Source organism: Diplotaxodon limnothrissa, linkage group LG7 (assembly GCF_057381915.1).
Source record: "Diplotaxodon limnothrissa isolate DT_005_m linkage group LG7, D_limnothrissa_male_GT1.1, whole genome shotgun sequence".
Classification (NCBI taxonomy): Eukaryota; Metazoa; Chordata; class Actinopteri; order Cichliformes; family Cichlidae; genus Diplotaxodon; species Diplotaxodon limnothrissa.
Window position 1 is genome coordinate 21845606 of NC_140602.1, and position 13390 is coordinate 21858995.

Sequence of the window (13390 nt, forward strand, 5' to 3'; positions counted from 1 at the left end):
TGCTAAAATAAAACTTGCTTTGAAGTGATCGCCAAATTAAGAAATGGTTTTATTTGAAACAACTTACCATCTGTTTTCGCTTCCTCTGATGCACAGCTGGAGTCAGGAATGGTCTACTATGAGCACCAGCTACCCGAGAAACCATTCTGGGCAGTGAAGGACACCATCGAGCTCTTGTCCCAGTCAGCATCAGACGTCCATCACATCCTGCCCATAACCGTGTCTTATTATGCTGCTCACAGCAACATCTCCTCACAGCTGTGGAGGAACAAAGGTAAATGATGAAATGAGGGACATATGCAACACTTTCAATTAAGTAAATTGCATGTTTTTTTTCACAGGCCACACTGATAAATGAGAGCCTGCCTAAATGATCACTCTGGTACTTACCAAAAGCATACATATTATGAATACATGTGCACAGATGTTAGGAAGCAGAGATGAGAGTCTGCATCTGTGAAGCACCATTAGAAGACTCCAGCGAAGTCATTATTCAAACAGACATTTCAAGTATTTTTCTGTTAGTTAGCTGAGTTTATCCTTACCACACATTGTTGTATGCTGTAAAAGTAAAAAGGGTTACTTTGTGTGTTTGAGTGCAGAGCGTTCCTGCAGCACTTTAAAATAGTTTTTGTCTTTTTTATTGTATCCTGGAGCTGGCATTTTGCGAAGTGTTGTAAGAGTCACTGAATATGTTGGTGAATACAGCACAATGCTGTAATTGCTGATATCTTTGGAGAGAGCACAAAGATTCAAATAATGTGCATCAGTGATGATTTGAATGCAGTTTGTCATTCTCACACTTTACATATAAATGTTTAGTGATACATTTCAAAAAAAGAGATGCTATTTCTAGGATATGTTGTTTTGTTTTTGGTTAAAAAATTCAAATTAAAACTGTGCTCAGACATTTTGGAAAAATACTGTAATTCACCCAGCAACCACGCGTTTGTTACTGAGTAGGGAAGAAAAAAAGTTCTATTTCTGGGGAGTGTGCTGGTGAGTTGCAGCTTGTTCTTCATTTTAGATTCTCTTCCTTATTCTTTACAGTAATTTACTATTAAGAGTCTGAAGTCACAAAGGGACCTGTCAGCCGTACTTCTGTTGCTGCCAAAACAACAAGCCCCCTGCTCCATCTGTCTCTCCAAATGTATTCCAGATTCAATCTCCTGCATAATTAAATATCAACAGGAGAGACAAAAATAGATAGTAGGTATCTTTGGGGGGGAAAAAACAACTGGATTAAATTTAACATTTCTCTTCGTTTGTGTTTTTTCTGCTTAGGTCTGGATATTGTGCAGGGTCACAGAAAAACCATCGATGATTCAATTCTTGATGCTTCAAACCTTCTGGCTAGCCTACCAGAAGAAAACCGAGGGGAAGTGGATGTCATTTTTGAAATTAAGCGTTTCCCCGGTCGTGGTCGTATCATGCTGGATGGTCAGGACCTGCCCCGTAATACCCCGTCCTTCATGCAAGAAGATGTCATTCAAGGAAAGGTGGAGTATGTCCATGATGATCTGGCAGACTCGTCTGACAGCTTTGCTTTCAGAGCCCGTCTTAAGTCTGAGGGCCGTAGTTTGGCCTCACCTGCTAAGTCTGTGGTCCTGGAGGAAGTCTTTAACATCTCAATCAAACGGAGGGGCTCAGACCCCCCTGAACTAGTCACTACAGAAACACTCTTTGAGGTTCTTCAAGGCTCCATGACCCTCTTGACCCAGAGACAACTTAACACTCATGATGAGGACAGTCCTCCAGATGAGGTGCACTTCAAGGTGACCAAAGCACCTAGCAATGGTCGACTAGTTGACTCAGGCACAATGGAGGCAATCTCTGAATTCACACAAGAGATGGTCAATCGTGGAGAGGTGGGCTTCTACAGTGACAACAGCCTTGTAGATAGCGTCATGGAATTCGTAGTATCAGATGGAGAACACCAAACCGAAGCATACATGCTGCACATCGTCGTACTGGCCCACACCCTGCTTCTTGACATAGCCCCTGAGATCAAGGTGAAGCAGGGCAACGATGAGACCTTAGTGACTGAAGAGATGTTGAAGGTCAGCACTGGTGGCCCTATTGAGGAGGACATCCTTTATAAAATCACAAGTGCTCCCAAGTACGCCGCTGTCATGGTAGACCGGCAGCCTACATCTGCTTTTACCCAGAAACTGATTAAGGAAGGCCGAGTCAGTGTCCGCTTTGTCAAGTCCACTTCACCCCGAGACAGTGTTTCATTTACAGCCCGCAGCCGGGCTGCTAACATTTCCTCTGTCCTCAACATCACTGTGCAACCTCTGGCCAACATTGCTAGGGATCCTCTCTTACCCCAGGGTGCGCTTGTCCAACTGGATAAAAAGCTTCTAGATGCAACTTCCCTCGCCAACAAGACTAAAGTTACCCCAACGTTCACTGTCATCCAGCAACCGAGAGGTGCTCGGTTTGTAAAGTCTGGAGGCCCAAACGCAGGTGACTCAGTGAAGTCGTTTAGCCAAAAGGACCTGGATGAGGGTCGTGTAGCTATGGAAATCTTAAATGGCTCTTCTGGATCACCTAGTGGTGCCACTCAGGATGAGGCTCGCTTCCTGCTCAAAGCTCACGGGGTCCCTCCTGCAGAATGTGTGCTTTCCTTCCAAACCGGTCCCTACAATGCCTCTGGAATTTACCCTGTCACTCTGTTGAGGATTCCCTCCAAAGACATTGATCATCTTCCTGGGATCCCTCAAGTCACTCCAGTTAGCCCTCTCTGGCCCCACGGAGATGCCACTACAGCTTCTGGATCTGGCTCATATGGAAGACCACAAGCTGCCAAGCGCAGTAACATCTGGCCTATTATCATCCCTATCATGGTAATCCTCATTCTCTTGCTACTGGCGGCTGTCTTGGCCTACTATCTGATTCGCAAAAACAAGACGGGTAAGCACAATGTCCAGACGGCAGCATCCAAGCCCAAAAACGGCGAGGTGGCCACCACAGAGACCTTTCGCAAAACTGACCCAGCCAATAACATCCCAATGTCCAAGATGGACTCCAAAGACGCAGACCCTGAGCTGTTGCAGCACTGTCGGACAACAAACCCGGCCTTGAAAAAGAACCAGTACTGGGTCTGAAGCACTCTGAGATCGGACACAGAGGGAGTATTGGGAAGTCTCCTCAAATCATTCCTCTCAGTATTAAAAGCAGCAGTTTATACGAGGCTAATTTTGTTTAAGCCCTTTACTCAACTCAGCATAACTCTGGACAGATTCTCAGGCAATGAAACACTGAATACTTATTGGCAAAGAAACAGGCAGTTTCTTATCTACAGGTGCTCGGGCCATGTCTATTTATTTTAGTTTTACCATTCCTCTTTGTCACAGGTCGCACGTTAAGACATAAACATGCCATATGTTTGAAAAGAAGTATTTAGGTTGTGCTCTGTCTGTGTATTCCATATTTATCGTAAGCTGACATTATTCAGTGAGCGGTTAGAAATTTTCAAGTCCCGGATTTGGTCAGATTTATTTTCTTGGTTCAGGAAAGCTAAACGTGTTAGGTGATGAATATGAAATGAAATGTAATATTTTCAAGAAGATGGAAAACTGCCTCTTTGTTTTAATTGTTTAAAGGTCCTTGCACCTCAGGGCTAAATCTAGTTTAAAGGCCAACACGCCTTCATTCACTTTCTTACTGAAAAAGACAGATAAAAAGACTGATACCATTTCGCTACATCGCATGTCAATGATCAAAGCACGAACTAAAGCTAAAGTCTCGAGTTTCATCTCATTTTTAGTCTTTATGCTACGTTAGGCAAAGCTAAGCTAATGGTCTACTTGCTGTACTGAATACACAAATAAAAAAGCTGTACCAAGCTTTCCATCTAGTGACTGAATACACGTGTTTCCCTGAAATGCAGAACTTTAATCTCATTGTGATTTGATTTGACTTTAATTTTACAGAGAAAAGACGCTTATTTAAAAGGCGTTTATAATCAAACCCTTGTGACAGCGCACACAAAATGAACTGGATTTAGCTCTGAGTCACGCCATCATCTGCCATATGTTATTGTTTCTAAATGCTTCCAAAATACTTGTAAATATTTACTGGACTGGCACAGCACTGACCGCATAAATACACACTACACAGTCTGCAGACCGCAGGCAGGACGTTATTTCAGTGATGCTGGACTTTAAGACATCCGCATTGGCCGACAGGCGGGTGTGAGGTCATCTCAGAATGAGATGTTTCCAGTTCCTGGGTTTGCAATTATGAAATGAATAAAATATTGGCTATAATAATATTTGGTACTTTTTTTTTTCTTTTTTTTTTTTTCTTTCTTTTTTGGCCTGTCCCGTTTGGCTCTTTTGCCATCAGAATTGTTGTCTAAAGGCAAAGAAAGATGCCCAACGGATTTACTTTACCAAACTGACCATCCCAGCCTTGCCGTAATGGTCCATTTGATTCACCTTTTATTGTTTATTTTATTTTCACTTACTGAATACGGGACAGACTTGACTGGGGGAAAGAAGGGGAGAAAGAAAGAGGGAAAGAGAAACAGCTGAGAAGAGGGACGGGGGAGAAGGGCAAAAAACAAAAACCAACAGAACGGGCAGAGAAAAGAAAATGCATATATCAATCACCTGGATCACCTGCTGAGAAAGAAAAAAGAAAGCAAGCAGAAGAGAACAAGAGTAATAGAATAAACAACATCACAATGATATATGGGAATATGACAGTAAATACTAAATGTTAAACATTTAGTATTTACTGTCACATAAGATCAACAGAACACAGTGTGTATTTGGTACTGTACTGGGAATAATAAATATAACAATCCACTTGTTAGGTTATGCTGATTAAAGAGGTAGCTGACAGGAGGTCTTTGGAAGCTAGTTTCGCTTTTAAGCATTCCATATGTAAGTGGAATACATAGAAGTTATTTTCAACTTTTATCTATAAATATATATATGTATGCTAAAACTAAGAGGAGTGCTACTGTAAACTGGAAACTTCTTTTTAATGTGCATTTTTTTGGTCACTCTGACCTGTGACGCTTATTTTTTTTAAGGTAAATGAAACACAGCAAGAGGAAGTGAAAGTGCACAATAAAAATACTGGATACAACTTTTGATCCACTAAAAAAAGGAAGAAAAAAAAGACTTAAACAACTTATTTTCTTAAAACTGTTTGATTATTTGCTGTACATTTTTCCTCATGCTGTCTACCAATGACAGCTTTGTTTTTCTAGTCATATACTGAATATACAATGGAGTATTCTTCTTCTATTGATCGTCTATTTTTGTAGCGTACTGAGTAAATGAAAAGTTAGTTTCCCTCCTGCAGCATCTTTTCCTGTTTTATGTGTAAATATTGTGATTTAGAGTACGGTTTTGGGCCCTATTAACATTTTGAAATCTAAACCCGTGGACCACTTTATTTACACTGTGAGATTTATTCCAGTCCAGTAAAAGACTTCAGCCTTTGATTCTTTTACACTTTTACAAAGCTCTCACACACATACTGTGGGGTGATATTTGTCCCATGCTTTCATAATACTTTGAGGTCAAAAAACACTGAAAAAAATAGGCACAGCTGTTGCAGTGGCATGGATAGATTTCACAGATATAACCAATAAAGTGGCAAGGGGAGAGTGTATATCATGTTTTGCATCATAAGGTATTCTGTATGTACATGTAACTACATTCAGCTAGACTGAAATGATATAGATATGACGTGTGCGTGTGTGTGTGTGTGTTTGTGCAGGTGCCCGTCACTCCTCTGTTTCCTGCTTACTGCAGGTTTCATCACCACCTCCTCTCCTCATTCATTATTTATTATTTCTGTCATTCCCCACGCATCAATTCATATTCAGGCTATGTGTATTTTGTCAGAGATGAAACTTATCTGTAAACTGCAGGTGCATTCACAACAATAAATAGCACTATTAGGAGAAAACTTGTTTCTGGAACAGTAGAAATGTCCTTTAAAGCCTCAGTATGTCTCGGACTTTATTTCTCAGTACTAATGGAAATAAAATGTTTGCGCAACAAAACCTGTGTTCGTTAATCTGTCTGACTTTTATAAGTGCCAAGACTGCAAAATACAGTTACCAGTAACCCCACTTCTTCCATGCTTTAGTTAATATTTAGTTAACATTAATATTAAGTTAGTGCTTATTACACTCTTGGACACTACTGGATCACTGGGCTCTAAGCTGAACCATAAAGCAAAACTATAAACATAAATGTTTATGACAGATGTTTCTGAATTTCAGAAGTGAGCCCTTTAAATTTCATTTTGGCCAACCAGACTCTGCTGCATGCTGGAATAGAGGAAGTCTGCACTTTCCCACTAAGTAGTTTGCCAGTTACAAATGTGAAATCAAATCATCCTGCATTGCTGCTCATGTGCTTGTTTTGATATTTACAGGCATAAACAAAGTGATTTCTACAAAGAGACTTTCTTTTTAACGAGATTACCGCAGAGAGAAGTTCCTTGACTGATCCCTTATGTTGTTGTGATTTGGCCCATATAAATAAAATTGAATTGAAATGTTTCCCTTTTTGGCCACCAGGTGGCGTTACGGTGCAGGTGGCCAGTGTGGAGGGCTGAAGTGTTCCTGAATTTGTGAGCTCACATTCAAAATCCCGCTCTGTCTCCATCCGTCACTCTTTCCAGTGAATGGCCTTTGCATTCATGCTTTCTCCGAGCTCCTTACGTTTCATGTGCTCTGCTGTCTTCTCCCGGCTTCTCATTGGTCCGCTGCAGCTCGGATTCGAGCTCACGTCACGCAGGTTTCATAAGCTACCTGGCACAGCTGTCCCTCCACATGTGTGTTCTTAGGTCATAACTCAGAGGAGCGCCGCGCATGACAAGTCGCGCGCTCTGGCAAGATAAATGTATTTTTTAAAGGAATACAGAAAAAAATGAGGACTGCTAAATAACTTCCCCAAAACCGAAAGAAGTTTAGAAAACAAACTTGAAGAAACTGAAAAGGAAATGATGAAAAGGAATCTGGATTGGTGTGTGTGTGTCGAGCCAACCCCTAAGTTCAAACTGGGGTATGTGCTGCCCTGTAGTGTTGATAACAAACTTGTTGGAGAAGGAATTTTAGTTCTGGCACCAAAAAGGTTGCGGTGTTGTAGATCTCAGCACTGCTGCCAAAACATGCAAACCCTCTTTGTGGGAGAAATCATTTCCTTCTTCTGATGCTAAGTGGACACCACCCACAGATCTGATTGTATCCCAGCAGAGGCTGTTTCTCTGTAACCACAAGATCCCCTCTTCCTGCTTCACAATCTTAACCTAAAGATGTTTCTTAAAGCAGGACTCCTTTTTTTAAGTTTTGACCAGGTTGAAGAAAGTAAGCCAAGAATTGCTTGGTTTGGAACAAGCTGGCTCCTCCTCCCTCCCAAAAGCCCTACAAGAATGAAAACACATGAAGGAGGGAGGAAGGCGTTACCATTCTTGAGATACCATTAAAAAAAGAAAAGAAATGCTTGAAGTTCAACTGCGATTTCACGGGGCACATCAGATTTTTGTTGTGCATGCAGAGTTGGAGAACAAACACACGCACACGCACCCTTTTTCCTCCAGTCAAAGTTGCCAAATCTGAAAAACACGCAAAGACATGGACTTGAATTTTTGGCAAAATTGCTTGTTTGAGGAGAAATGATCTTCTCCTTTTCTGTCCAAAACTTGACCAGTCTTTTATTAAAAACTTGTAGATAAAGTGAATTCATAATGAAAGCTTCAACTAGTTAAGTCAGCATTATTTCCAGCCTCTTTGAGTTTAACAGCATAACGTTGTGTGTTAACCTTCAATAAGGGACTGAGTTGGACTGTGTTGACATTGGTTTTAGTTCTTATACGCAGGCTCTGAGTCACTTTGTTTGCTTTGGATTTTATTCAGGTTACAATATCTACAGACTCCAGCAGTTGTCGACACACAGCAAAGAGCACACAACAAAGGAACTTACCTAAACTGGATGCTAGTGCTGTGTGGTAATGCTCATTCTGGTATCAATCTGATACCAAGGAATACAGAGCCAGTGTTGCCGATACTTCTAACAAATAAAGGCAGCTTATATAGGAGCGAGCAGCGTGTCATGATTTATGAGATGAATCCTCATTCATTTGAAAATTCTGAACACATTTCACTGACTAATAAATCATTGTAATTTCCACAATAATTAGTTAATACAACAAAACACACCTTTCAGTTTTTAATTAATTTTTTGGAGGCCTGAAATGTAAATGTGCAGAAGCTGATTTGGGGTCAGTCAACACAAAAAGGGCCGGACATTTTTCATAGTTCATGTTTGAGGGATATTTTTTTTATTTCCAAAAGAATAACAATAATTAACACGGTTCAGTGGGCTAAGTACTGAACTTAATCGGTAGGTACTGTAAGGTATCGACCCTCTTGCACCAGTATAGATCCGATACCAATACCAGCATTCAGTATTGATACTGAATGCCTTTCAGGGCGTGCTGTTCCCACCTTCCCATGACATCTCCCACTCCAGTGCTGAAAGTTGTGACACACGTCGGCCTTTGAAGAGGCCAAACTTCCAGTACAGTACAAAGAACAGCTTCATCCACCAACACATTTAGCTTTGTGGCTTTGATCAGCGTCAGCATAAAACCCAGACAGGATTTAAACTAGGATATGGTATAAATGTGGATGTGATTAGCTATAACCCTGTTGGCAGGTGTGCTGCTGGAGTTTTGACCTCTTCTGAACGAATACTCTGCAGCTCATACCCTGTTGCCATGATTAAACAGTCAGATTAGCATTTTTGTTCCCTTCAGGGTTGCAGATACAGAAATTAAACAAATGCACTGTGTTTCCATCCACAGTGCTCTGAAATTGTAAGCAGGGGTTCTGCAGAACTATGATTGTCTGCATATCCTCCTCCCTTCCAAAAGTCCAAAGACCTGCAAAGATTAGTCAAAATTAGTCCGTGCTGGTTTTACCCGCCATTTTCACAGGCAGCTGCTCCCCTTGAATCCAGTAAGCGGTGAAAAAACACAAAGAGGTGTACCTGACCAATCAGAAGTGTTCAGCACTGCCCGCCAAACTCCAAGTTCTGTACTTATACTGGCCCCAAGCAGGGACTGTTTAAGGTCATTAGAACCTAATTTAGACCCTGGCACATGGAACTGAAAGTCACTGAGTTATTGCAAAGATTCAAATTCCTTTGGGAGTTCCTGCAGTACTGATGCAGTTGTAAACACCAAACGTGTCATATTTTGATTTATTGCTTATTTATCTCTCCTGGAATGATAATGATAAATGGAAGGAATGAACTGCATGCATGCGGCACTAAAATAAATGATACTTAATACATGTGTCCGTATTGTAAAAGTATCGCCTAAGATTCAGTCTGAACACACAAACAGCAACTCTGCACTTGCCCACAGATGTCAGAGGAGGTTTTGAGGTGGTCCCCGTGGGCCACGTGTATGGCCGATACATGCTGGGCCGGGGCCAGAGGAGTGAAACACAACCCTGTTGTAGCAGTTGGTCCTGAGAGTAGAAAGGCCTTTCATTCACACACAAACAGCTGGTAGATAACAGATGATAGTTTTATGTTGCTTAGTGCTGCCCAGCGTGTGACAATAAACAGTGCGGATGATATCAATTAGAAATTGGCACTCATTCTGCTATGATGATAATTCCCTAAAGTTTTAGTTACAGCCTGGTCTGTTAATTATATACTTATTATTTATTTTATTAATTGTGGTTTATTTATCCAGGTTTAATAAAAATCACTGAGGTTAGAATCTCTATTTCAAGAGAGACCTGCCCAAGAAAACATGCAAAGGTTAGATTTTGGAGATAGTAACAGATTTAATATTGTGTTCAAAAATAGTAAAGGGACACTTTTAATCACATTAAAGCATCAAATCACTTTAACTTCTGGGATATCGATCTGGTTAGTTAAAATTCAGAATGGGTGAACTAGAGGGGCAGCAAAACAGGAATGACATTTTTCCCTGCTCATCTTTTCTGTCTCTTTTTCACTGGTTTTGCATTTACCGAGGATCGGTGTCACGACTGGTAGCGTGAGGTAACACCTGAACCCTACTGAGGTTACACGGGTAGTCCAAATCCTCCAGCATGACACATCAATACATGCCATTGCCAGAAGGTTTGCTGTATCTCCCAGCACAGTAGCACAGCACAGGAGATTCCAGGAGACAGGCAATTATGCCAATAGAGCTGGACAGGGCTGTAGAAGGTCTTTAACCCATCAGCAGGACCAGGATCTCTTCCTTTTTGCAAGGATGAACACTGGCATTGGCATTTCCCAAAGAATACCATAACTGGCAAGTTCACCACTGGTGCCCTGTGCTTTTCATAGATGAGAGCAGGTTCATGCTGAGCACATGAGACAGATTTGCATGTGTCAGGAGAAGCTGGAGAACATTATGTTGCCTGGAACATTGTTCATAAAGACCAGTAGGTGGTTTGGGGAGGCTTTTCCATGCAGGGCCACACAGACCTCCACAGGCTAGGCAACAGCACCCTGACCGCTATAAGAAATTTCATCCAAGGATTAATCCTTGGACTCACTGTCAAAATTTGGGAATAACTGGGAACAGCACATTGGAATTGTCCAGTTGTGTTGGCAAAGCCGCTGTAATTCATGATCCCTGACTGTCCATGTAAACAGAATAATTCTACCTTTTGTTGCTCAGTATCTTTTTAGCTCCAAGACGTTAGCAGTTAGCTTATTGGATATAATGTAGTTAATAAGTTAATAACAGGAAGGACAACCTACTCTATATTGCAAACATGTTTTTAGCAACTGACCTCCAGTCTTTTCTAATCCCATACAGTTCATTCCTCAGCTGACTACACAGCCCCACCAGCAGGGCAGCTTCCCTCTGAAGTCACTCAAATGGCTTCTCTGGCTTATGGCCTGACCAGAAAAACAGATGATTCCTCCAAGCCAGGACTGAGCAAGTACCCTGGCCTGTGAGAAAGGCACTGTGGTCGTCCTGCTTTGTTACTCCCTTTGGCTGGAACACTATTGTCATGGAAATCTCTGTTTTGTTTTGTGTGTGAGAGTGTGCACATGTGTGTGTAATACCCCACAGTGGAGTGGGATAGACTAGAGAGCTCCAACCAAGCCTCCTTTTATCTTCAGTCCACCTCACCTCCTCGTCCCACCCCAGAAATCACGAACAGAGGCCAAAACCCCAACAGGGAGTCATCGGGGTGGCTCCCAGTCACTCAGGTTATCTGATTTGGGTTGTGTGATTGTTGGGGTGGGGTGGAGCTCTCCCTCCAGGGTTTATTGTGTCACTGCATGGAGCAAGAAAAACAAATTGCATCAGTTTTAAGACACACTCATTAAAATAAAATGGAAAACAATTTGGGGGGGGGGGGGGGGGGGGGGTTACCTCACCAGAGAACAAAAAAAAATTTTTTTACCTGATGTTGTTCTACAAATTTTTACGGTTTGCTTCTGAGTCAAAGGTGGGTTTGTAGAAGAGAAATACTGTGCAAACTCTGTGTCGATTTTGGAAATGAAACGCACCAATCTGTAACTCAACCCGAGGAAGTGCGGTCCTGAGGTGGACCTGAAGGTGCAGGAGCAGGGTGGAGGCCCAGACGTGGTATGCAGGACCCAAGTGAGAAGTTATTTTAAGCAAGAACCCTTCTGGAAATTCAACAGCAATGTCTGCTTCCACTGCTGTTCATCACCGGCGTCGCTCCGCAGGCCACCACGTAACAATGTGAACCATCCAGTGGGTGGAAAAACTTTGCTCTTTAATCAAATTCTAAAGCAGTCGAGAGTGTGGACTGAATATCTGTTTGCCAAACAATGAGCTTTATGTTTGCAACCAGTGCAAAATATAAAAGGTTTTCAAGGGGAGTTCTCCTGTGAAAACAGCTGTAAAATGTTGTTTTTTAGCTCCAGCTTTGACAAGTCTGAGAACAGATCAAGTGATCATGACAGTATTGTAGGTGTGCCTTGGAAAAAAAAACCTTTAACAAACTTTTAAATGTGCAGCCTAGTAGTTAGGGATGGGTATCGAAAGCCGGTTCTTGTTGAGAACCTGTTCCCACTGTTTCAATTCCTTGGAATTGTTTGCCATTTTTGCAAACGATTCCCTTATCGATTCCAGTCGCCCGAATGACGTCACCACGTTGCGGAGCGTCATTTACCTGGCAGGAAACACGGCGGCTCAAACGCTCAAAAGTTTGGTTATACTTTACGAGAGCGGATGACAACAGGGCAACTTTCAATACTTGCAAAGTAGATATTTCATTTAAGGGAGGAAACACTACGAATATGCAAAAGCATTTGCTCACAAAACACACGATGACCTTAAATGAATGTCGTGGTTTTAATTCAGCTCGTGAATCTCAACCCAGCAGCAGCGGTAACGTTTGCACGTCCTCTCCCGTTAATGCGGCAGGTAAATAATCAACTAACAGTGCATATTATGTTAGCGCGATCTGGCTTATTACAAACCTGCCATTACTGTGCATTTAGGTGACCATGATGAGAGAGACAGAGTCTGGCTCAGATGCTGGCAGTTCTCGCTGCAGTCTACCGGTAGCGTCTCCTTTCAGGCCAGGATAGACAAATGTCACCGAGCAGTGACTAAGTTTGTGGTCAAAGGCTTGCCACAGCAGATGCCCCGATTTTCAGTAAGTGAATGTGTTTAATTGTAGGCAGGGACATTACTGGATATTCTTGTGCAATTGCTACAGAATAATTTATGTTATACTTTGTTATTGCTACAGAAGAATATTTATTTTATTATTTTACATTTACAATTTTTTTTCCTGGGGACCCTGTGACACCCCATTGAAGAGCCATAGGCTGGATCTCTTAAGATCTCACTGTTGGGTTTGTAAGGCCATGTTACTCCTAAATTTCTATCTTGTTCAAAGAGAAGATATAAAACAAAGTTCTAAGCTAATCGACCTTAGTGTTCTCCTTTTTTAAAAAGAATCGATAAGAGAATCGATAAAGAATCGAATCGTTAAACAGAATCGAAAATGGAATTGGAATCATGAAAATCTTATCAATACCCATCCCTACTAGTAGTTCATGTTTTTTCCCATTTGAATGTGAGAAACGTTTACGGATAATTTTTTTTAATGCCATTCTGTCAGATGATGTGAAGGTGATGTGAAACCAGTTGAAGCAAACATCGACCTTCAAGCCATATTGTGAGCAGTAGCAAAATCCTCAAAGTAATGGCTCAAAAAGAAGAAACGAAAGCTTGTGAAATTCCATGGTCACCTCGACTTGCAACAGAAAAGGTGAAATGATTTCAATTGCAGGGGGCAATCCTGGTTTCTGAGACCAAGGGTGCACTTACATCATCCACTGAAGAATAAATGCTTTAAAAAGTGCATTTTCTTTGCGGTGTTGTACAT

The 13390-nt window shown here is 41.6% G+C and overlaps 1 protein-coding gene across 1 annotated transcript in view; it reads left to right on the forward strand.

The window, feature by feature from the left end:
* The window catches only part of cspg4 (chondroitin sulfate proteoglycan 4), a 72537-nt gene extending 68276 nt beyond the window's left edge, over positions 1 to 4261 (forward strand). Inside the window, exons 10-11 of the mRNA XM_085359427.1 lie at positions 97 to 274; positions 1285 to 4261. Coding sequence (XP_085215553.1) covers positions 97 to 274; positions 1285 to 3110 — 2004 coding nt within the window. The 3' untranslated portion in view covers positions 3111 to 4261. The remainder of the gene's footprint in view (positions 1 to 96; positions 275 to 1284) is intronic.
* The last annotated feature ends 9129 nt before the right edge of the window (positions 4262 to 13390 follow it).